General features: G+C 45.0%; 2 protein-coding genes across 2 annotated transcripts in view; one reads left to right on the forward strand and one right to left on the reverse strand.

Annotated features, from left to right (window-relative positions):
* The window catches only part of SYN3 (synapsin III), a 279080-nt gene that overhangs the window by 105175 nt on the left and 151730 nt on the right, over nt 1–22175 (reverse strand). The gene's annotated exons all lie outside the window — the stretch shown is intronic.
* Nucleotides 16223–22175, forward strand: part of TIMP3 (TIMP metallopeptidase inhibitor 3) — a 45960-nt gene continuing 40007 nt past the window's right edge. Inside the window, exon 1 of the mRNA XM_084610872.1 lies at nt 16223–16613. Coding sequence (XP_084466998.1) covers nt 16490–16613 — 124 coding nt within the window. The 5' untranslated portion in view covers nt 16223–16489. The remainder of the gene's footprint in view (nt 16614–22175) is intronic.

A 22175-nucleotide genomic window follows, 5' to 3' on the forward strand; every position in this document is an offset into this window, starting at 1 on the left:
CGGGATACTTACAAGCTAGTGCGCATCAGGGCAGGGGATGAATGCAAGACCATGTTTTGAACCTGCTATGGGCACGTCACATATTTAGTGATGCCATTTGGGCTGCCCCATGCTTCTGCTACTTTTCAACACTTTGTGACAGTCGTATTTAGAGACATCCTCGTTCAGTATGAAGTCATCTATCTTGATGACATGCTTGTGTTTTCAGACAATCTTGAGCAGCGTTGTTACCATGTTCATTCCATCCCAGAAAGTCTACAAAAGCCTGGCCTGTTCACAAAGTTGGAAAAATGTATCTTTGACTAGTCCTCTGCAGAATTCTTGGGTTACATCCTCTCTCCAGAGGGTGTTAAGATGTACCTCCCCAGAAGGTGGAGGTCATCTGTAGCTGGACTGTGCCCAGGTCCCACTGGGAGTTACAGCACTTCCTGGGCTTTGCAAACTTTTATTGACAATTCATTCCAGGCTTTTCAGCGCAAATAGCCTCCATGACCAACCTCCTCTGCAAGGACGCCAAGTTTGTTTGGACTCCCAAAGCTCACCATGCTTTCAAACAACTCAAGATTGCTTTCACCACTGTCCCCATTCTAACAGACCTGGACCTGGTACAGGCATTCATAGTGGAAGCTGATACCTCCAATGTAGCCATCAGGACAATACTCTCCTACAGCGATGGCCCATAGCAAGTCTAGCACCCCTATGCCCACTATTCCAAAAAACTTACTCCTGCTGAAGAGAATTATGAAATACTGGATAAGGAACTACTCAAAATTAAATTGGCCTTTGAAGAGTGGTGCCATTATTTTGAGGGAGCCTGACAGTCAGTGCAAGTCTTTCTGGACCACAAGAACCATGAATATCTGCAGAGGGTTTGAGCCTTGAACCAAAGACAGCTCAGGTGGGAGTTATTCTTCTCTTGGTTTGATGATATCATCATTACCTATCACCCAGGAACCAGGAGTGGGAAAGCCGATGCCTTATCCTGAAAGAAGGAATACTACCAAGAGGCGGAGAAGCCTAGCCAAGAACCACCCTGTCTCTTAAAACCTCACAAGTTCCTCAGTGCCACAATACATCGAGACCTGCTTGATCTAATCCACTCTGCTTCACGGGGCTATCCATTAGCCCAGGAAGTGATGGAACAGCCTGAGCAAACGAAAGTCAGAACCAAGATGCAATGCTCCACTCAGGATGGGATCGCCTACCTCGCCAGGCACATATACATTTCACCAGGGAGCCCCTGGCTAGAAGTGCTCCATCTCTGTCATAACACTCCATTGGCAGGCCACTTTGGCTGCCTTAAATTTTCTGAATGGCTTCCCATTTCTTCTGGTCCCCGTATGTGAGCTGAAGTCTAGGATTATGTTAACTCGTGTGACCTGTGTGCATGCACCAAGATGCCAGGTGTTAAGCCCCTCAGCACCCTAGTGCCCCTGAAGACCCTGTCTAGACCCTGGGCCTCGATCACCCCAAACTTCATAATGGAACTTCCTGACTGATGGCCACACAGTGGTCTTGACTGTTGTGAACCAAATGACCAAATGGGGTAATACATTCCCTGTAACAGCCTGCCCTCTGCTGAAACAACAACTTGACTCCTGGTGATTCATGTGGTCCGCCTTCATGGACTTTTGGACTGTATCATCTCAGACCAAGTCCCAACATTTGTCTCATGCTTTTGGCTTGAAGTGCTCCTGCTAATGGACGTTTGTGCTTTTACCCTATTTGCATACCATCCCCAGACAGATGGGCAGACAGAGAGGGTGAACCAAGTACTACAGCTGAGGTGCTTTGTCAGCTATCTTCAAGACAACTGGTTCTCCCTCCTTCTGTATGCTGAGTTTGCACACAACAATTCTGACCATGCTTCCATGGGGCAGAGTCCCTTCTTTGCCAATTATGGTTTCTATCCTCATTTCCAGCACCCCCAGCCTAGTCAGCAGTCTGGGAATTCACCATATCCAGCAAGAGCTTAAGAACCACCTCAAAGATGTGAAAAGGGACTATAAGCAGTACACAGACCACTGATACAGGAAGGCCCAGCTCTCATGGTAGGTCAAAAGGTCTGGCTTACCCCAAAGCACCTCTGTACGAACAGACCATTCCACATGCTAAACCACCAGTTCCTTGGACCCTTTTGCATCTGTCAGCAAATCAACCCCATCACCTTCAAATTACAGTTCCCTCAATCTCTTAAGGTACATCCTGTTTTCCATGTATCCCTCCTGAAGCCTTACATAGAAGACCCCTTTCCCGATTGGTCCCAACCACTGCCCCCACCAATCCAGGTCACAGGAATATATAGTTCATACCATCCTCGACTCTAAACAGCAAAGGGGGAGACTACTAAATAATCAACTGGAAGGGCTATGATCCTGAAGAATGCTCCTGGGAACCTGCTGCCCATGTCCATGTCCCTGATCTGGTAGAAAGTTTTCATCAAGACCACCCAGATAAACCTGGTCTGGCCACTGTGGTGTCCCTGAAGAAGGGAGTGATGTAAGGATATGGGGACTGAAACCAGGGTTTGCAGAGCCTGGGACAGCTGATATTCCCACAGTACCACCAGGAGGCCATGTAGAGTCCAGCCAGGGAACACTGTGGAGAGTAGGCACCACAGGAAGTACTGCCCAAGAGAGCCAAAGTGACAGTACCCTGCAGCCCTCTGATTGGCCAGTGTCCTGTTTAACCTCAGGAGTTGCCCCAGGAAGTTATCTGGGTAACCACACAAATGTTGGCATTTTGCAACACCAAACTTTTCATGATCTCCTGGTGTCAGCTGTTCGCAGTGGGCAGGAGGCGCTGGGGGGAGGGGGAGGTGCTGATCAGCAGGGCCCACCGGTGGACAGGAGGCACTGGGGGGTGGGGGAGGTGCTGATGGGGGGGCTGCTGGTGGGTGGTCAGCACAAACTATTTTTTCCCAGCCCTGGAGCACCCACAGAGTCGGCACCTATGCCTGATACTGCCTCTGATCTCTGGTCTCTGATTGCAACCTGATTCTGACCCTGACTCTTGCTTATGGGGCCTGGCTCTTGTGATTCCTTCAAATCCTGGTTGGTGACTACTGTTCCTGGTGGGCAGATCTCAGCCCAACTGTCACTGCTAAGCCAGACCGCCTATGCTCTTGTCCCTTGCAGCAAGGGGGCTCACTTTTGGGGCAGAGAAACAACATTCTTGGACAATCTCAGTGGAACAGAGTTTGGGACTGTGCCAGAGTCCTCCCAAAATTCCAGTTTTCTTAGTCAGCTCCATCTCTCAGGAATTTACCGCTGTCTCAGGCAGGGTTGGAAGTCCCCATAACCGGAAGGATTTTGTTGATATTCAGATTTCTGAACTGTATGAATTCCTCTGTGAAGGGTCACATATGTATCCAACCAACCAAGTCCACTGTACCAAGCCCTTTGCTCTATGGAGGATAGAATTCTAAGGATTCACATGATCACATCCATGTGTGGGTGTTACTGTGAAAGCACATGGAGCAGGGATCAATCATTCATTGGGTGGGACAGGATTTAACACCCCAACCCCTGCCCAGCCTGCCCCCAAACCAGGAAGATCCTCAGGGATCCATGCAGATCTTAAGAGAGCTGTGGGAGGCCAGAGCCATCCACACAGAGGCCCTGTACTTCTTCACTTGCTTTTATGTCCAATGGACCCCAACATCAGTCCATGGCCACACTGGTAGCACATCAGTGCATGAATACAAGGTAGGTGGAGTTCAGATGCCAATGAACTTTGTGCTAGTGAACCCAATCTGCTGTGAAGAGATCCACTCAAGGCATCAGAGCTTTATTTTCAACTATGCTCATTTTGAGCTCTTCCCAACTTGTACTGGAAGTTCTTTGGATCAGGGACCATAGACTCATAGAATATCAGGGTTGGAAGGGACCTCAGGAGGTCATCTAGTCCAACCCCCTGCTCAAAGCAGAACCAATCCTCAATTTTTGCCCCAGATCCCTAAATGGCCCCCTCAAGGATTGAACTCACAACCCTGGGTTTAGCAGGCTAATGCTAAAAACACTGAACTATCCCTCCCACCATGTCTCTGTTATGTGTTGTACAGTGCCCAGGACAATGCAATGCAAATAAATAACAACAGTATCTCTTTTGCCTCCAGCTTCCTGATCCCACTTCATTTCTGACGTCTGGTCTCGTGATTATGAAAGTACAGAGAAGGGTTATCGCATCACCTACCAATCCCCAGAGAGCATATCCCCAAGCTTATTTGGTTCAGCATGCATGAGAGGTAAGAGGGAAAGAGAGGGACACTAAGAACAGACCAGTCACAAACAACTAAAATTAGCCCTGAGAATAGGAATGCTGAAGTCTCTGAGGAACACCATCTAAAGAAAGAGAAACAAAAGATTTTTTGGTAAACTCCCACTTGTTCTGCTCCCACTGAGGTCTCTGCGGACCTCGCCCCCTCCTAGTATATCTTAAGATACACATGGCTAGTCAAAAGGAATTTCCCCTTACGTGTCATTTTCCTCTTTTGGAACTGCAGAACAATGTGGCCTGGAATTCCTGATACTGTGGCAGATTTCTAATTGGAAACAGGAAAGACAGGACATAATTCAGAGCTCAGCCTCTATGATAACCTGCACATTACATCCAAGCATGGCTAGGATGCATCTGACATATGGTAACAATCTGCAGCCCCCCTAAAAACGATTTACAAGGCCTTAAAGGGTTCCTATATCATATCAGAGGCAATCTTTTGAAAGCAGATCTGGGTGCAGCCTCAGTTATCACAGATCAAATTTTCTTGAATAATTCTTATAGATTCTCAGAGACCAGTAAATTTGGGATTGTAAACCTCTGTGTGGCCAGAGTACATGGCCTTAGAATCAAAAGACGTGGAGTGAAGGCAAATAGCCAATCTCCTATAAAATCTAATTAAGGGAATCCGCTGAGAACTATTCCTAACATACAGCTATTGGCAAGGTTTTAAAGGCTGACCTGTTGTTTCCTGGAAGCATCTGATGGAATAAATACTTTTATAGCACCTGCCCTCCGACCACCGCCTCTTTCCAGGTTAAGACTGAATGCAGGGGGTCCCTGTTGGAGACATTAGTTTCAGAGCCAAATCCTGTTTGCCTAGAGTAGTTCCATTGATTTACGTGGCAACAACTCATGTGAGTAAGGCAAATAATTTTAGTTGAGAAGCTGCTTTGGTTCTACAGTGGTCTGTAGATGGAAGGGATGGCATTCATGTGGCAATAAGGTCTTCCTTGCATGGCTCCACAAGCCAACCATTTGTCTTTACAACACTATATAACTAAGGTTACATTAGCCCCCATTGGGCAAAGCTGTCATGGTACATGAAATATGATGATTGTTTATGCTGAATTTGATCATGAGTTGGAGACCAAAACAACCTCCCTTCCTACCCCACCCTTCCTTACATCAAGTGGAGCAGTGGTGTGTGTGCATCAATGGGTGAGCCTGCCACCTGTAGCAGAGTGAATTCCTGAAACACAGGATGATTCTGCATTGAAACTACAGGAGGAAGAAGAACTTCCCTAGCAATGGACTGTTCCACTTGAACTAGTCAGGGAGGGGAAATAGTGTGTAGCTATGCACTGTTCAATTGTAACTACACTGTAGGGTGGGGGGCAAAACAGGGCCATTTCATTCCAGCAGTGCTTGGGGTGGGCCTGCAGTAGTTGCATTCTGTAGGGTGTTCCATTGCACCTGACAGGGAGGAGAAGAAGCAGGATTTGGATGTTTTTAAAAACAAATTTTCAGTTGAAATTAAGAAAAACAAAGGATGATTTTTATAAGGGTTTATATGCTTCCCTTGAGGGGCTTCTAGTTGCATTAGAAGGCTCCTTATTTGCAGCGTTGTCCTAGAACCACTTGGCTTTGTTTTGTACAGATGATTTCTGTACTGTCAGAAGATGGGGAAAGGCTGCTGGATAGCCAGTTCCCTACTGGAAGTTACAGACCCTTCTTTTTTGGTAACTTGGAGTTGTATAAAGTCTCCCCACCTTTCTCTGAGTCAGCATATGGGTAAAGCTATTGATTCCTCCCCAACATGACAGAAGCTTTCAGAGCCTTGCTCCTAATTTTTGCCATAAAATCACAGATTAAAGCAAGGTGGATCATAGCTCTCTCTCTCCACCCATCCATTAAAAGTCTAGGGAGAACCACCCCTTTTCCCGGCTGGTGCAGCGAGAGTTCCCCCTCCTGTTTCAATCTGTGTTAACCACTACACAAAATCACAGCCAAGAAGATGGGAAGAGTGGAATGTGGATGCTATCCCATATAACAGCTACAAGTCAGTGACAAAAATTACCCCGGTTTGGGAAGGGGTGGGCATAAGAGTCAGATTTGTGTTTTTAGTACTGTGCCAGCGTTCTGAGGCTGGGGCTGCAATCATTCAACAAGAATTGTTACAACCTAAAATGTTCTACACCTTTCTGTCTTCAGAACTCTTTTTCGTTCTGACGTGCTGCTCAAATGGACCAGCTCCAAGACTCCCACTGCAGAACAACTCTTTCTTTTCACAGAGTTGGCTCTTTTTGACCAGATCTGTAGCTCTTCCTCTTCAGCTCACCTCTCCTCTTTCCTGCGTCCTCACCCTATGCTAATGTCTTCATCTTCCCCTCTCTCCCTCCTGGCCAGCAAACTGTTTCTCCTCTGTGCATGGCCAACATGCAGCTGCAGGTCTTCCCATAGCCTGGCTGGAACAGCTGCAGCTGCTAAATATGTGCTTGCTGGTCATCTGTGCCTTAGGCTCTCTCTGCATAACTGGCTTCCTTCACTGCTTCGGCTCTGTCGCTGCCCTCTTGCATGTCTCTCCAAAATGCATGCATCCGATGAAGTGAGCTGTAGTTCACGAAAGCTTATGCTCAAATAAATTTCTAAGTGTCTAAGGTGCCACAAGTACTCCTTTTCTTTTTGCGAATACAGATTAACACGGCTGCTACTCTGAAACCTCTCCAAAACAGTGCTCCACAAACTGCTGTGCCCTGAGCTTGAGCTCTTAGACACGTTGGCTGCTGTGACCCTGGGGATCAAGGGACATGCCAATAACTACTATTAATAATAATTATAATGATTATTTATATTGGGGTAGCACCTAAAGACTAGTCAGGATGTGGGCCCCACTGTGCTCAGTGTTGTGCAATCACACAGAAAGACACTATCCCAGCACGGAAGAATTTATCCTTAAATTAAAATCAAAATCTAATTTCAAGGAACTGCTTTGGAAGAGGTTTGGTAGCAGAGATGTTAAGAGTAAAACAAGGGAGTTGAACTCTGTTAATAGAGGAGGCTGTGTTTTTAGAGTCCTGATTGTAACATATTGACTCACAGGCCTATTCCTGGAGCATCTGTTAAAGATACTTTCATTCAATGCAAAGGTAAACAGCTTTGCCACATTTCTTTTCCATGGTTCCACCTGGAGAAACCTTGTATTTATTACAATACTCTAGTTACAGATTAACTCTCTTGGCATAGTATTTATTGTCACCTGCCATGAAATGGAAATCACAGGCATTTTGATAAATTAACTGTAATTTCACTGTGACTTCTTTCAACACCTTTGCATCCTCTGCTGAAACTTCCTTCAACAACACATAAGGGAATCACAACTAATAGATATCTCTGTACCGCTGATTAAAGTAAATGGGGTGTGAGACTATTTTTTGCTCTTTCTTCAGCTGTAAAAGAACACCATTTTCACACATCTGTGCTAAATCTAGCACCAACATTTTCACTTCTGACATTAAGACAGTAGGTATGGAACTTAACATGCAGACCTGGGAAAGGTTTTCAGTTTTCTTTTGATGAATTTATTGTTCTTAATACACGAAGAGCAAGGAAATAAATGAGTGACACAACCCTTCTTCTAGGCTGTATATCTACCATTCCCTCATCTTTTGTCTCATACAGCATTCAAAGATTTATGGAGCAAAATTCCAGAACAGTGAGGAAATGGAAGTTCTGTCTTTTGCTCCAGATAAGGCTTTTTGTCTTGAAATCTTCAAATGAGCAATACTGAAAATCCCCCAAACTCTGCTGGGCAGCATAGGCCTGGCTTGACAAAAGAAACTTGCCTTATATTTTAGTGGGTATGATTGGGAAGGTGAGTGGAAGGTTATGTTGTCATAACAAGCAGTATGTTGGAATCAGAATGGCTAGCTAAGATCAGCGGAAACATGCTGGTAATAGTAAACAAGCCTAAATGTAAGATTAGGTAGAGGTCAGATTATGCACAAACAGTGCATAGACAGAGCATTCTACAAAGCACACTACAAAGTAACCAAGCCAGTTCCAAAATGTATGATACAACGTATAGTAAATGCAATGTAATATGTAAATGTATATAAAGGAAGAGGTTTTCTATGTAACTTTGGATGTGTAATATACCCTATGTACACTCCCTATGCTTGAATCTGATCATCTCAACGGGACATTAGAGGGATAAGACTCTGAGTTACTACAGAGAATTCTTTCCCAGGTATCTGTCTGGAGGGTCTTGCCCAAATGCTCAGGGTCTAACTGATCACCATATTTGGGGTCGGGAAGGAATTTTCCCCCGGGTCGGATTGGCAGAGACCTTGGAGTTTTTTCACCTTCCTCTGCAGCATGGAGCACAGGTCACTTGCAGGTTTAAACTAGTGTAAATGGTGCATTTGATTACTTAGTAACTCAGCCAGAGGTTAGGGGTTTATTTCAGATGTGGGTGAGGTTCTGTAGCCTGCAAGGTGCAGGAGGTCAGACTAGATGATCACTATGATCCCTTCTGATCTTAAAGTCTACTACGAGTCTATGAATTCAATGTTTCTTTGCTATATGTAATATAAAGATACCAAAGTGATGACACCTGGAGTCAAAGTGAGTTCTTGGGAAGCTGACTGGAAAGAAGTCTCAGAGGGAATCCCAACAGGTGGGACTCTGGATCTTTGCAGGGGGAGAGTGCTCTTCTGTTGTTGAGGCTTATGGCTGGCTTTTGAATGAAAACCCAGTTTGGATTTTAAAAACAACATCAACAACCACAACTGCAGTTTGCACACACCAGAACTGTCTTTAGATTTTTAAACCCCATGTTTCTTTGACATCTGTTTGGCGGCCTGTGCAAAGTCAGTCAGTCAGCTCATTAGTGGACAAGTGGCCACATCATAAAATAACACGATCACAACCGTACCCTTGTTAGCAGTTTCCACAAACCAGGTGGGCCACATAGGCTGAGACACTTTCTCACTCCTACAGGAGGTTTCTGCAGGGCACGGAAGAGGTTCATTGGGGAGACAGTGTGGGGAAGCTCATTCTGCTGGTGCCCATACTGTACCCATTCAATGGCTAAAGAGGGGATGTTTGTCTCTAGTGTCTTCAGTCTGACAGCTTTCACCAGCTCCCATGTCACTTAAAATGAAACAAGTAGCACCTTCAGCTGTCTACATCTCTTGATGTTCCTTCATTTTCTGCCTTTGATAATTTTAATAATTTGAACAGTTAGAAATTGCTTTTCATCCCCAAGATCCCAAAGGTCTTTACAATGGACCAACTCCCAGGGGCTGACAGGCCCATTACTCTAGCAGAGGTGTATGCTGGCCTACCTGAACTTCAGGATGGTCAGACCAGTGCAGGAGGGGAAACAAAGTGACTATCCCTGCACTGGTTCTTCTTCCTGACCCTCTCTCCCCGCCAACCCTCATACAAGGATTGTGGAGGCCACAGGGCCCTGCAGAGTGACCTATGGGGAAGGGAGTGAGGGGACTGGTGATGGTGGGCCAAGCTCAGTCAGAGCCCTAAAAATACTGAGCCCCCCCCAGAGTGTGACTAGCATGTGGTGAGCCAGACGCCTGGCCAGGCTACAGAACTGTGGCCAGGCTCTCTGCTCGCTGAACTCCAAATGCTGTATTGGGACCTAAGTAAATATATCCAGCTACCAGTGCAGACACCACTGAAGTGCAGCACCTCTGGGATGGGAAGGTGCAATGGCTGAACAGGCCACAAGTAAAGGAGGGTAATGTATTTCAGCAGGGAGCCAGGGAGTGTGACTGTAATTACCCAAACTTGAATTTGGGCAGGACACCCAGGCTAATACTCCTGCTTTTGTGAAAGCAAGCAATGAGCTCTTTAATGATCACACCGTATCAGGACCTTCAGTTTACATCTCACCCATAAGATAGCTAGCCACAAAACCTCTCACCTACGAGCTGCCCCATACAGCTGATCCCCAGAGAGCAGCTGCTATTGCTGCTCACCAGATATCATACACACTCCTTTCTCCCCACCCTCCCAGACAGGCAGCATCTCCTTCAGGATATGCTGATAGATATTTCCAGCCTCAATTGCAGTCATGAGCCCAAACTCAACTGGTGTGTGGCCACAATACCACCGAGCTGCCTTAAAGCTCCCTGAAAAATGTGAAGCATTCCAGTCATTTTAATTACTGTGCATTGCATAAGCCCGAAACCAGTTCATACAAAGAAACAACAGAAAAGTGTTTTTCAGTTGCTCTCACTCTCTTCCTTGCTCAGTGCCAGGCTCCAAAGCTCTGGGAACTCCAGCTCTTTTTAGCATTTGAAGCACTTCATCAATTTGAAATCTCTTTGTTCAGTCATTTAAAGCGATTGATGCAGTTTAGAGTTCAGTTTTAGAAATACTTCCATTTGAAAATGGCTCCACTAGCATGAAAGCAAAGCAAAGAGATGTGGAAATCCTTATTTTAAACAAAAATGAAGTAAACTCATTGGTTGCAAAAGTAAGGTTCCAATAATGTTGGCTAGAAACACACACACACAGCTTTGTCAGAGCACCTAATCACAACCTCCATCCCCAATTTAGAGGGCTCAACGATCCTTCAAGAGGCTGAGCCCTTTGGCTCTGATCCAGCCATGCACTTGAGCACTTGCTTCACTGTATACATGTAAGCAGTCCCTTTGTCTTCAATGGGACTTAAATATGTGCTTAAGAGCTTTGCTGTATCAGGTTCAGAATGGTTAGCACCATGCAGGATCTAGACCCCCGTTTCAGCTTTATAAGGCTTGTAATAAAACATTTTATTCTTTAATGTCCACCTGTGACTGAGGAAAATAACAGTCAGTCTGATTTGAGGATACCCTAACTATTGAGAGGTTGATTTCTTATCCTAAAATCCCTTTTGTGTAATGTTGCTGGTGCCACATGGCAGCTGTGTTCCACACCAGAATGGGGGCTCTCCATACACACATCCCGTTAAGCACATCAGGATCCCTTGGAATTAAATGTGCTATAGAAATGCTTGTGGTGATTATCATGATCTAGTTTATCTGTAATTGGAAGCTCGGGAATGGGGTGTAGTCTCACCTACATCTGACTTGCAGCCAGGAAGGTGGCATGATTCCTTTATAACCTCAGAGAATTAGATCAAATAAAATTTGTACAGAGAGAGAGAGAGAAAGAGAGAGAGGGAACCAAAGATGTAGCTTTTAGAGAAACTACAAAGCAACTATTTTGTGATTAAGCGTAACCTATGAAGTTCACTGGCATAAGAAAGCAATTAATAGAGGCACTTTTCTTAACCTTTCTTCATACAAATAAATCATAGCTAACGTGAACAAACAACACTGAAAAACAGTGTCTCCCCAAAGAGCAGCTTATAAAAATACAGCGGACTAGATCCTTGATAAAGAAACATATAATAACAGAATCCCTTTTGTGAAGCCAGGACTGTTCATGTGGGATTTCGTATTTCATTGCACAGTGTGAGACAGCAGGTCAAGAGACACCCCGCAATCTAACAGACTCAAAAGTGGCACCAGACAAGACAGAAAGGTATTTATTCTCTGCCCTTGTCTGTATGAAGGCAGCCTGGTGTAAAGATGGCCATTTTCAATGACCAAGGGCCAGATGCTAAATTGGTGTAAATCAGCACAGCTCCATTGACTTCAAGGAGACTTATTAAAGCAAGGGAGGAAAACTTATTTTGCCGCATGACTCCATGTTCATGGACTGAGTCAACTTTCCGTGGAGAAGTTAGAATTTGTAAAAAAGATGTATAGTGCTTTAAGTTTACATATTGTTCATCGAAGTGGCTGGGCTGACTAACTTGCAGACAGGAGTCTATTGACTGCAGTGGGGCTCTGCGCCTTTATGCCAGTTGTGGGTCTGACCCTGGGTACTCCTTGCTGGAGCAGTTCTGGCACTGCTTTGCACTTAATTTTGGTACTTTTAACCAGCAGTTTCATGAAACGTCTTTTTGTACTAATTACATTCAGAAGTTTTTGTCAGTTCAGAAGCAGTTGTCTTGCAGTACCTAGGCCCAATAAAATTTCACTTTCATAGGTAACCAGAAAGGAGGAGAATACCCTTTCCATTACTTTACAGTAGTAGCTTGCATTTACATAGCACCCTTTGTCCTGAAGGAGAATCCCAGAGTGATTTACACCCTTTGTATCGGGGCTACTTCAACCATGGCAGCCACCTCTGGTATGGAACACTTCAGACATTCCCTGCCAGCATCAGCATGCAACAGGATTTGAAGAGGGGGACGAGAAGAATAAGGTATCCCATTTAAATTGTAGTGGGAACTCGTGGAAGCAGAAAGTAGTTATTGTTGCTGGAATTTAACCAGGACATAAAAGTTAACCATCCTACTCTTGCAAAAAGCACCATGGATTACCACTTTGGTTATCACAAGTGGTCAGAACCTGGCCTTCACTCCACGTTGAAACAAAAGCCAACCTATATCTTGCAGCGCAGTGCCCCCTAGCACTATGTTGAGACATTAACTCAGGACTGACTCAGAGGAAAGGACACCACGTACTGAGTCACCAACACCTACAGATGTTACATGGGTTATCCTTGGAATTTTCACACCCAGTATTGACATAGCCCAGTCATGCTTAACTTGTGGGATCCTAGCACAAAGTGAATCAAGGTACTTTTGAAAATGGCCACAAAAGGCTTAATGCTTTCTTCAAGAAGAAGAGCTGAATACTGGTTTTTCCTTCTTTAGTTTTCCCTCCAAAAGACATTGTGGCCCAGAGGCAAAGGGAATTAGATGGGGAACCAGATCTAAGTTCTAATTCCAGCTCTGCACTGACCTGCTGCATAACCTTCAGCAAATCACTTCCCCTCTCTGTGCTACAGTTTCCCATAATAATAACAATAGCGAGATCTTATACAGCTCTTCTCAGCATTCAGTACAGGGAGAAATATAGAAAAACCAATATAGCACAATAGAAAAGCCACCTCTTTGACAAAGAATGCACTGGTGGCAAACGGTCTCCAAATATCATTAGTCCAACAACTGCTTATACATGAGTCCAGGAGGTTCAGATTGAAGGAGGGTAGCACAGTGAGGCAGTGGCCTTATTTTGTACATGACTACCAGAACACTTACTCATAGTCAGGAGAGGATGACCAGCCAGGGCAACTGAAAGCAATCTGTGTCCCTTTCATCTTGAAACGGAATTGCAGGTTACTTCTCCAGGTTACATCAGAAAAAAAGGAACTAGCAGCTGTATTGGTAACTTTAACAATCCTGGTCAGGACCCACCTAAAACATAAGCAACTTCTTGGAGCCCCAAGCATTTAGGAGCCTCCTGTAACTTCAGGAATTCATGGCCTGATCCCCATTTCAGAACCAGAGGGGGAAGGAAATCAAAGGTTTGTTCCTCTGCCCCTTTCAGTTTCTTCCAAGTATGTCTTTTGTCTAAGTATAATACCAACTCTTAGCATGTAACATCTTCACAGCATTTTACAAACTTCAACTCATTAACTCTCATAACACCTTTGTGAGATAGGTTTCCATTACTATTTCCATTTTAGAGATGAGAAAACTGACTCAGAGAGTGACCTGGTCAAAGCAACAGAGGGAGTCAGTGGGATAAAAATTTGGGTGTTTGTGGGCCAAACTCTCTCATTTTCAGAATATCCTTCCTCTCTCAAATATTGTGTTGTGGTGCTCTTTGCTGATTGGTCAGTTGTATCATGATGCTGGTGATGTCAATTTCAGACCCATACTTTTAAATAATGAAAAAAGTGCAGGGCAAGATTCTGATCTTATTAATATGGGTTTACACCAGTGTATCTCTGCTGATTTCAATGGAGCTACTCCTGATTTACACCAGTAAAACTGAGATCAGAGTATAGTCCCAGGGATTTAGCTTTTGTCATATGCACTCAACTACAGATTCCAAATACCCAACTCATATTTTTGCCTGGGGTTTCTCAAGTTACAAAGATGGGTCACAAAACTATGTACAGTTAGACATGAAAGTGATCTGCTTCAGAGAGCTGTCTCTTACTCTCATGTACTTATATTTATATATATATACATACATTGTGTGAGCACCACACAGTTTTTAATATATTTAACCACACAACTCCCCTATGAGGTAGAGAAGTGCTATCATCCTCATTTTACATGTGAGGACCTGAGGCACAGAGAAACAAAGAGTATTGTTTACATTGAAAAATAAAACAACAAAACCCCAAACCTCCAACCCCTCCCCGCAGCTCTGAATCTCAGAGCTGGGGTCTACAGATTCAGGCTTGTGGGGCTCACACTACAGTGCTAAACATAGCCATGTATATGTTCCTGCATGGGCTGGAGCTCGGGCTCTGAAACCCAGAGAAGGGGGTGAGTCTCAGAGTCAGAGTTCCAGCCCGAGTGGGAATGTCTACACAGCTATTTTTAGCACCGTAGCACAAGCCCCAGTTTGTAGACCCAGACTCTGAGACACACTGCTGTGGCTTTTTTCTTTTTGTAGTGTAGACATACCCTAAGTGGTCACACTGGGTGACACAGCTTGAACCCAGGTCTCCCAAGTCCCAATCTAGCACCACCTTAACCTCTAGACAATCCTTCCTCTCTAACATAATCATCCATACTGTAGTGGTCTAATAGTAATACCCAAAACAAAGTGTATCCTTCCAAGGGACTGGAGTTCTTAATTTGTTTTCTATAGGCTGTACACTTAAAGACAAGGTACAGATAGGCAATCTTCCACGCAGATGTAACTGAACCGTAAATTTGAAGATTTAGCCTACTGTTTAGAAACTTAGGACAGCTGGTCTCTGGCCTTTAATACTGGCATAATGTATAACTAGAAATGCTTAAGTCTTATAAACCCCATGGAAAGTACTTTGATATTAAGTGCAGTGGTTTGATACTTTCATTAATCACTCCTCAGCCCCTTTGCAGGATAATAAGGCTGTCTGTACTGTGCATCTGGCACTCTCCCATCCTCAGAGTCCAGCTCTACTGTAACAGTTACATGTCTGCATCTGAGAGAAATGTTCAGTTCCCAACAGGGATAAGGGAAAACAAAGCAAACAGGACTTCGCTACACATTGCACTAAAGCGGCACTGCTAAAATATATAGCAAGATTAAGAGTTGGGAGTGCCTGGGTAGATATGACAGGCTTTTCTTCCAGCTCGGTTTTAACGGTTTGCTTTATCACTCCTTGCTGCTTGTGGGGAAGGGTTTGGATAGGATTAAAAAACACAAGCATAAAATCCTGGTTTACAGCCCAAATAGGACTTGCCCTCCTTTTTTCCTTCCAACCCCATTCCATTGCACACCGAGGAAGGAAAAGAAGCACTACTATGTTCGTTTCATGCTGTGATATATTTTCTTTTAAAAAAAGCATTCATATTCATATTCTAGGACCTCCAGTTTAAAATTAGCTCCCACTCAGATGAGCTATTTTCCAGGAAAGTAATTAAAGATGAAAAAAAAAATCTGTCTGCACTTTGAATTGATCTCCCCATATTGGATTCTGCCACCGAAATATGTGTTCGAGTGTGAGGCACATTGTCAAAACTTGTGTAAATGATCATAGCTCCATCACTGAAGTAAGGTCGAAGCTATGGCAGTTTGCACCAGCTGGGGATCTGCTCCGCTCTGTGTTCCCACCTGCACCCCCGGTGATCCAAGAATAATGCAACCTGTTTGCAACAGCATCTGCCTCCAGCACCAGGCGGTGGGAAAGGAGAGCGGCTGCCTTTAGGAACTTTTGGTGGGGCTTTGAAACAGGTAGCAACCCTTTCCTCCATCTGTCCCTCTCCCTGCTCCAGAGCTGCACATGCCCCCCACACTCCCACAGCCACATTATTCCCTATAAGGCACTGAATCCCTCGCTCCAACCCCGCCCCCCCGCAGCTTGTCCCTAGCCTCTCCCCTTTTGCCTGGGAGATGAGGTAATGCGGGGCTCCGATTGGTCGGGACAGGGGCGCACACCACGAGCCCGAGAGGGCGCTATCCAGGCTATAACTGCAGCCGCCAGCCCAGAAGAGCAGCAAAGGCGCGGAGAGCTTCGAACTTCGCGTGTAGGGCGAGCCCCGGCGAAGCTGCCGCACAACTGCATTTCCCAGCAGCAGCAGCAGCTGTCTGGAGAGGGGGCGGGGCAGCGCAAGGAGAAGAGGCTCAAAGCCCGTTTAAAAAGAAGCCTAAAAGAGAACAACCCCCCCCCCCCCGCAACAAGCCAGCCGTCCCCTCCTCTCCTCAGCGGAGAGCAACCTTGGGCCAGCAGCCGCGCCAGCATCATGTCTGTGTGGCTCAGCCTCCTCCTCGTGCTCCTCTGCAGCTGGAGCCTGAGCGACTTGGTGGCGGAGGCTTGTACCTGCCTCCCCATCCACCCGCAGGATGCCTTCTGCAACTCTGACATCGGTGAGTGTCCCCTTCCTGAGGCCCGCGCCCGCGCCCGGCTCCTCCCGGCGGCTGGCGCCTCTGCCCCGCTGCCAGCCTTCTCCGCGCTCCCAGCCGCGGGGAGGAATGAGTGCCCCGCTGCAGGGGAGATGCGCCGTGTGGTACCAGAGATGCACCCGTCGCGTTGACGGGGGGAGGTAGCGGTGCGGGGTTCGGCGAGCGTGCGGTTTGCAAGCAGAGTTTCCCGCGTGCAGGTGCGCGGGTGCTTTGCCAGAGGGGAGGGAGAGAGAGAGAAGTTGAAATGCCCCCCCCCCCCCCGCCCGCCTGCAGTGCGCGCAGAGAGAAGGTGGCACTTCTCTTCCACACTGATATGATGTTCCCTGACCTCTAGAAAGTTCTCTGTGTGGGGCTGGGACGGAGGAGGGAACCTTTTTGCTCAAACTTTGACAAGTAACCGGCCTATGAAATACTGGATGGAAAACCACCAGTTTAGGCTTAATCAGACCCATTTGTAAGAAGCTGGAGGGCTAGAGAACTACTTCCAAATTACAGCGCCCCCCCTCCCAGTCTTTCTCCCCCACTTCCAAAAAACCATTAAGGCTTTATCGTTACAGTTCTAAGCAATCAAGTTAAAATGGGAGCAGGATAAAAATTGTGGGAGATGACCTGACCCTATGTAGCTTTCTGGAGTTGCCTTATGCATCTCTCTCTCTCTCTCTCTCCCTTTTTTTTTTTTTTAAAGTGGTGATTTTTTTTCCCTTAAGGAACAATGAAGAATGGGAGTTGTTTTAAAAATTAAACTCTGTACAACAGCTTTTCCAAGACTGCCACCTCTCCAAGAAAAACAAGCCTTGCAGACTTTCTAGAAATCAGTAACTGTAAAAGTGACAGGCTTCCTGCATACAGACACAGACAAAATTGAAGGTGTGGGCAGCCAAAATTTCCATCATGACCTCCTGCCAAGCAAATAATAATACTTAATAACAATAAAAGTCAGGACAATTTCTCCCAAGCTAGGGACCTGCCCTTGGCAACTTGGAATGATGTAATTCACACCAATTAGTGACAACAGAATGCATGGGCTCTGTACAGTCATAACTTTTGTGAAGAGTCAGGGAGGTGTGTAACAAGTTTCCCAAGGATTTTCCACAGTATGCTCTGATCCTTGCAGGGTTTTTGTGTGTGTGTTTTCTGACATAAAATAACAAGTTGAAATAGCGTGACACTAGGGACAGGAAAACTACAATATATAGGATTTTAAAAAAAACTGTGAAAGCAAAACCACATTTTCACTGGGGCCTTCCTAATGTTCTCCTGCTCCAATCTTTGGCATCTGAGTGGTATTCATAAATGAGGGGTGGGGGAGAATAAGTGGGTGGCTCAAGGCAATGGGATAATGGAGACTCACTCTAGTTACCTGGTTTGCATATGGCCCAGGTTGGTATTAAATGACCAAATATGGTTGCTGTTTGATGCTGTTCCATGGCCTACTGTATAATAAATGAGTGAGTGGTCTCTGTCTAGTTCCTAGTATACAGATGTCCACATAACAATGGGCACAAGCTGTCAGCCTAGGTGTCAATCTTTGCAGAGAGGGGAAGAGTTGAATAGACATGGTGACTGAAGTCCTATCTTTGCCCCTAGAGGTTGTCTCTGTCGCTCAGGGTTGAGAGACACACAAGTGGTTTGGGGACGCGTGCACTGCTGATACCAGTACTGTGACTCCTCTGTAGACAGACTGAGGAAACAGACTGTGAAGCAGTCAACTTGGCAGCTTCTATGAAAAATAAATTAAATAGGGGCAAAAATATACTAACTTTTCAGTGCAATGTTGACTTGATTCACTAACATGGAATCACATCAGTAGCATTTTAAATTAGTTGAACCTGCTGACAAAAAGTTTCCCTCTCTTGTCTTAACCCTCCTCTATAAAAACCTGCAGAGATGCCTAATTATTTGTGTCTAGTTTCTATAGTGCATTTGCTCCTGAAAGGCAAGAAAAAACATTACATACATGTTCAAAGGCCTGGGAAAGGTAAAATTTGCTTTTAGTCCTGATAGCCTGGAAAACATTATGAAGAGTTTTATGGCTGAGGATCCTTCCAGGAAGCCATACTATATTGAAAGTTCACTTGAAGGTTTTTATTGCGGACAATTTCTTTACTTTGCACTAGCTGTAAGTGTGTCAGCTGAGAGGCAGCTGCCAAGGAGATTTTTGTCTTTTCTGAAAACAATGGTGTTTGAGAAGCCAATGTGGCAGCATCTGTTGCTGGAGCTTCCACATGTGCCTTTCATGTGCTGAAATCATAGAATATCAGGGTTGGAAGGGTCCTCAGGAGGTCATCTAGTCTACCCCCCCTGCTCAAAGCAGGACCAATCTCCAGTTTTTGCCCCAGATCCCTAAATGGCCCCCTCAAGGATTGAATTTACAACCCTGGGTTTAGCAGGCCAATGCTCAAACCACTGAGCTATTCCTCCCCCCAAATCTATGAGAATTCAGGTATCTGCTACTCCCTTTTAATGCTTTGACTAAGGAATTAAATGCACCCTGTTAATTACACTTTCTGATAACTTACATCTTCTCTAGAAACACAAGACATTAAAAGTAGGACAAGCAGTGAAGCCCTGTGTAGCATGCCCTCCAGAATAGCCCTGTACAGATCACATTGTTTGCAAGATTTCTCTGATTGGTGGATTTCTGACTGAGTTTAATGTAAAGTTGCTGATTTCATTTTATTCTTGAGTGACATGCTGTTATTCATTATGGCTCATAATTTTTGCCTTGCCTTGGTCTGAGATATCAAGTGTGGGTAGAATAGGGATTGTGATCTTGGGACTTGCAAGGGGGCGCATAATACAAAGGGAGAGGAAGCAAAAGGGAAAGAGAGTTCCCACATATTATGAGGTTACTATGGATTGATCTTAACCAAACTTGTCATTTTTGTGATTGGCCTGAAGAAGTCGAGCTAGGTCTATGAAGCTCCAAAATCTCCCTTAAGCAGTATCCCTGCCTGGCTGTCTTCCGCCAGCATTGCCATTCTTTTCATTAGCCGAAAGGACAAGAAGTATATCCAGACTTCTGGCCATTGAGGAGTTAACTGTCTCCATAGAAACTGATGGCAGTGTACTAGTGCAGTATTTAGACAGACTAAACTACATGCCAGGTTATAAAACACATTGTGGGGAAGAAAGGGACTTGGCAGCAAGTTTTTATCAGCTCTTGAAACTCCTGACAAAATACCAGCTCCGAAGGGAGGAATCAGTGCAGTAAGGGCTGGGAATCAAGACAGGGCGGGAAGAACAGAGCTGTTAAAACAGCTCCTTCAAGAATGCAAGATATTAACTAGCTAGGTGATAACCTGGCAAGTGTTTGTTACCTTCCAAAAACATGCCAGCATAGTGTGGCTTCTGAAGGGGCAGAAAGCTTCTGCTCTGGAAATGTAATGCAAGTGCTTGTTGTTGGAATTCAGTAGGTAGGGCTTAGGGACCATCTTTCATTTAGTCTGTCCTGCCCTAATGGGGGATATGGCACTAGAATTTCAGTTTGAATTACCGTGGGCTCAGCTCTGTGGCAGGGTTCCAACCCTGGAATCTTCTGCAGCCTTTTAACCAACTTTTCAGAAACAGATGCTCAAGCAAACCCAGTGAGAGGGCAGTTTTTTAAACAGACAGATTCTTTCAATACCAAAACCAGAGGTTGTGGTTTCGGGAGGAAGCCTAGACTCTATACGCAGCCATACTTTTGAAAAACAGTACTGCTAATCAGGAGACATGGCTGTCACTTGGGGCCTCTTCACTCACCCTGGACATGCCAGAGTGACAAATGGAGTCACAGTAAGTAATGAGATAGAGGGGTGCTTGCGTCTTGTTGCTCAAATTAGGGGAGGGACGAGGCAGAATCTCTGAGATTGATCCACAGCCAAACTGGTGCTTTAACTCCTGGTTTTCTTTCTTTTTAACTGAATTGTGACTTCCTGTATAAGAGCCAGGATGGACAGCTCTAGAGTTGACCAAGTGGCAAACTCAGTGCAAACTGTTAAGGTTTGATAAAGGAACTTTGCCTCCTTTGCTTTCCAAGAATGTGAATTTTTTTTATTGTTATTTTTGTTGCTGGGCCTTTGGAGGGAACAAAGACCACAGGCGCTTTGTCCCCTTTTGTCAAAGCTGAGACAATTCCAGCTGGATGTGGCTGACATGAAAAGGGCTTGTTTGTACTCTTCTTTCTGCGGGAGCAGCAGGAACTTTTCAGATTGGCTGCTGAATGTTGCATTCCTGCAGATTTGGAAAGAAGCAAAAAAGGAACTACTTTTTTGTTGTATTTGTGTTTTTGGTTATTTAGGGCCCCATAATGCAGGAGTAGAGTGTATTTAGCATTTGTAGAATCTGGCCTGGAATATGTCACGCCTCCAAATGGTTTTGTCCCAAAAATGTAATGGAAATTATTGTCCCCAAGAAGTGATGCAGAACATTTAATAATGCAATTCTGAAGGGTTTCCTTAGTATCTGGTTACTACTGCACATGCTTACTCCAGATTTCCTGCAGGAAGTAACCCCACAAAGACCTCTGCACCAGCAGAGAGCCAGATGTTCTAGCCCACAGTCCCAGAGTTCCTTACTTTAAGCAGAAATTTCTTCCTTTCAGTATTTCCCACCTGCTCTTGAGAACCCTCCACCTGGCAGTTGTTTCTGGGAAAAAATAGGGAGGCAAGAGTGTAATTATGTACAGCAATGTGCTGTGCTAGGAGAAAACGTTTGCCTTTCACTTTGCAAACTTTTTCATCTACCAACAGAGGGGTGTTTGTGTAACTTTAAATTCAGCAAATCTGGCTAATTCCGTCAATAGTTTTGTGCAGCACAAAAAAATAAGGGAATTGTTATTTATTATTCTTATTAAACTCCATTAGTGCGCTTGATACTTTGCAAGACACAAAGACTGTCCCTCACCTGAAGAGTCTCCTAGGTAATGCTCCTGGATCCAATAATGTGGAGTCATGCAAGAGTGCAGAATCTTACTGAAGTCAAAAGTATGCTTTCCAAAAATTCTTAAAGGCCAGTAATGCCAAGAGGAGACCTTTCTACAGGTTGGTTTTAGATAGCAAGCAGGGATATGCACATGATGCCTTCCAGCTTGGAACCCAACTGAGCTGAGAGGTGTAATGTCAGTCCTCTAATAACGTCCAGAGAGTACGCTGAAGTTTACTTTTAATGACAAGATCTCCTGCTTAGACTGAGGAGGCTTCTTTCTCTGGTGTGCTGCATATTGCTCCAGAGTTCCAGGGTCCAGTTCTCCTCTTCCATGCCATGTTGTAAACGGGGAGTGCCTCTGCTGATGTCAGTGGATGGATCAATTTTATACTGGTGTAAGTGACAGGAGAATCAGGCCTTCATGCTGAAATCAGTGAAGTAGAAACAGCTGTTCTCAAACTTTAAGACCTACTGTAGCTCACCTAAAACTCTGTGTGCTACCTTGTAACTAACCAGTTCAGCGACAATGGATTCTTATTATGACACTAGACTTAAACCAATCCACTTACTGGCTGATTGTGGCCTGTGTGCCAGCAGTGGTACATGTACCCCAGTGTG

Source organism: Lepidochelys olivacea, assembly GCF_965140295.1.
Source record: "Lepidochelys olivacea isolate rLepOli2 genome assembly, chromosome: 1".
Taxonomy (NCBI): Eukaryota; Metazoa; Chordata; order Testudines; family Cheloniidae; genus Lepidochelys; species Lepidochelys olivacea.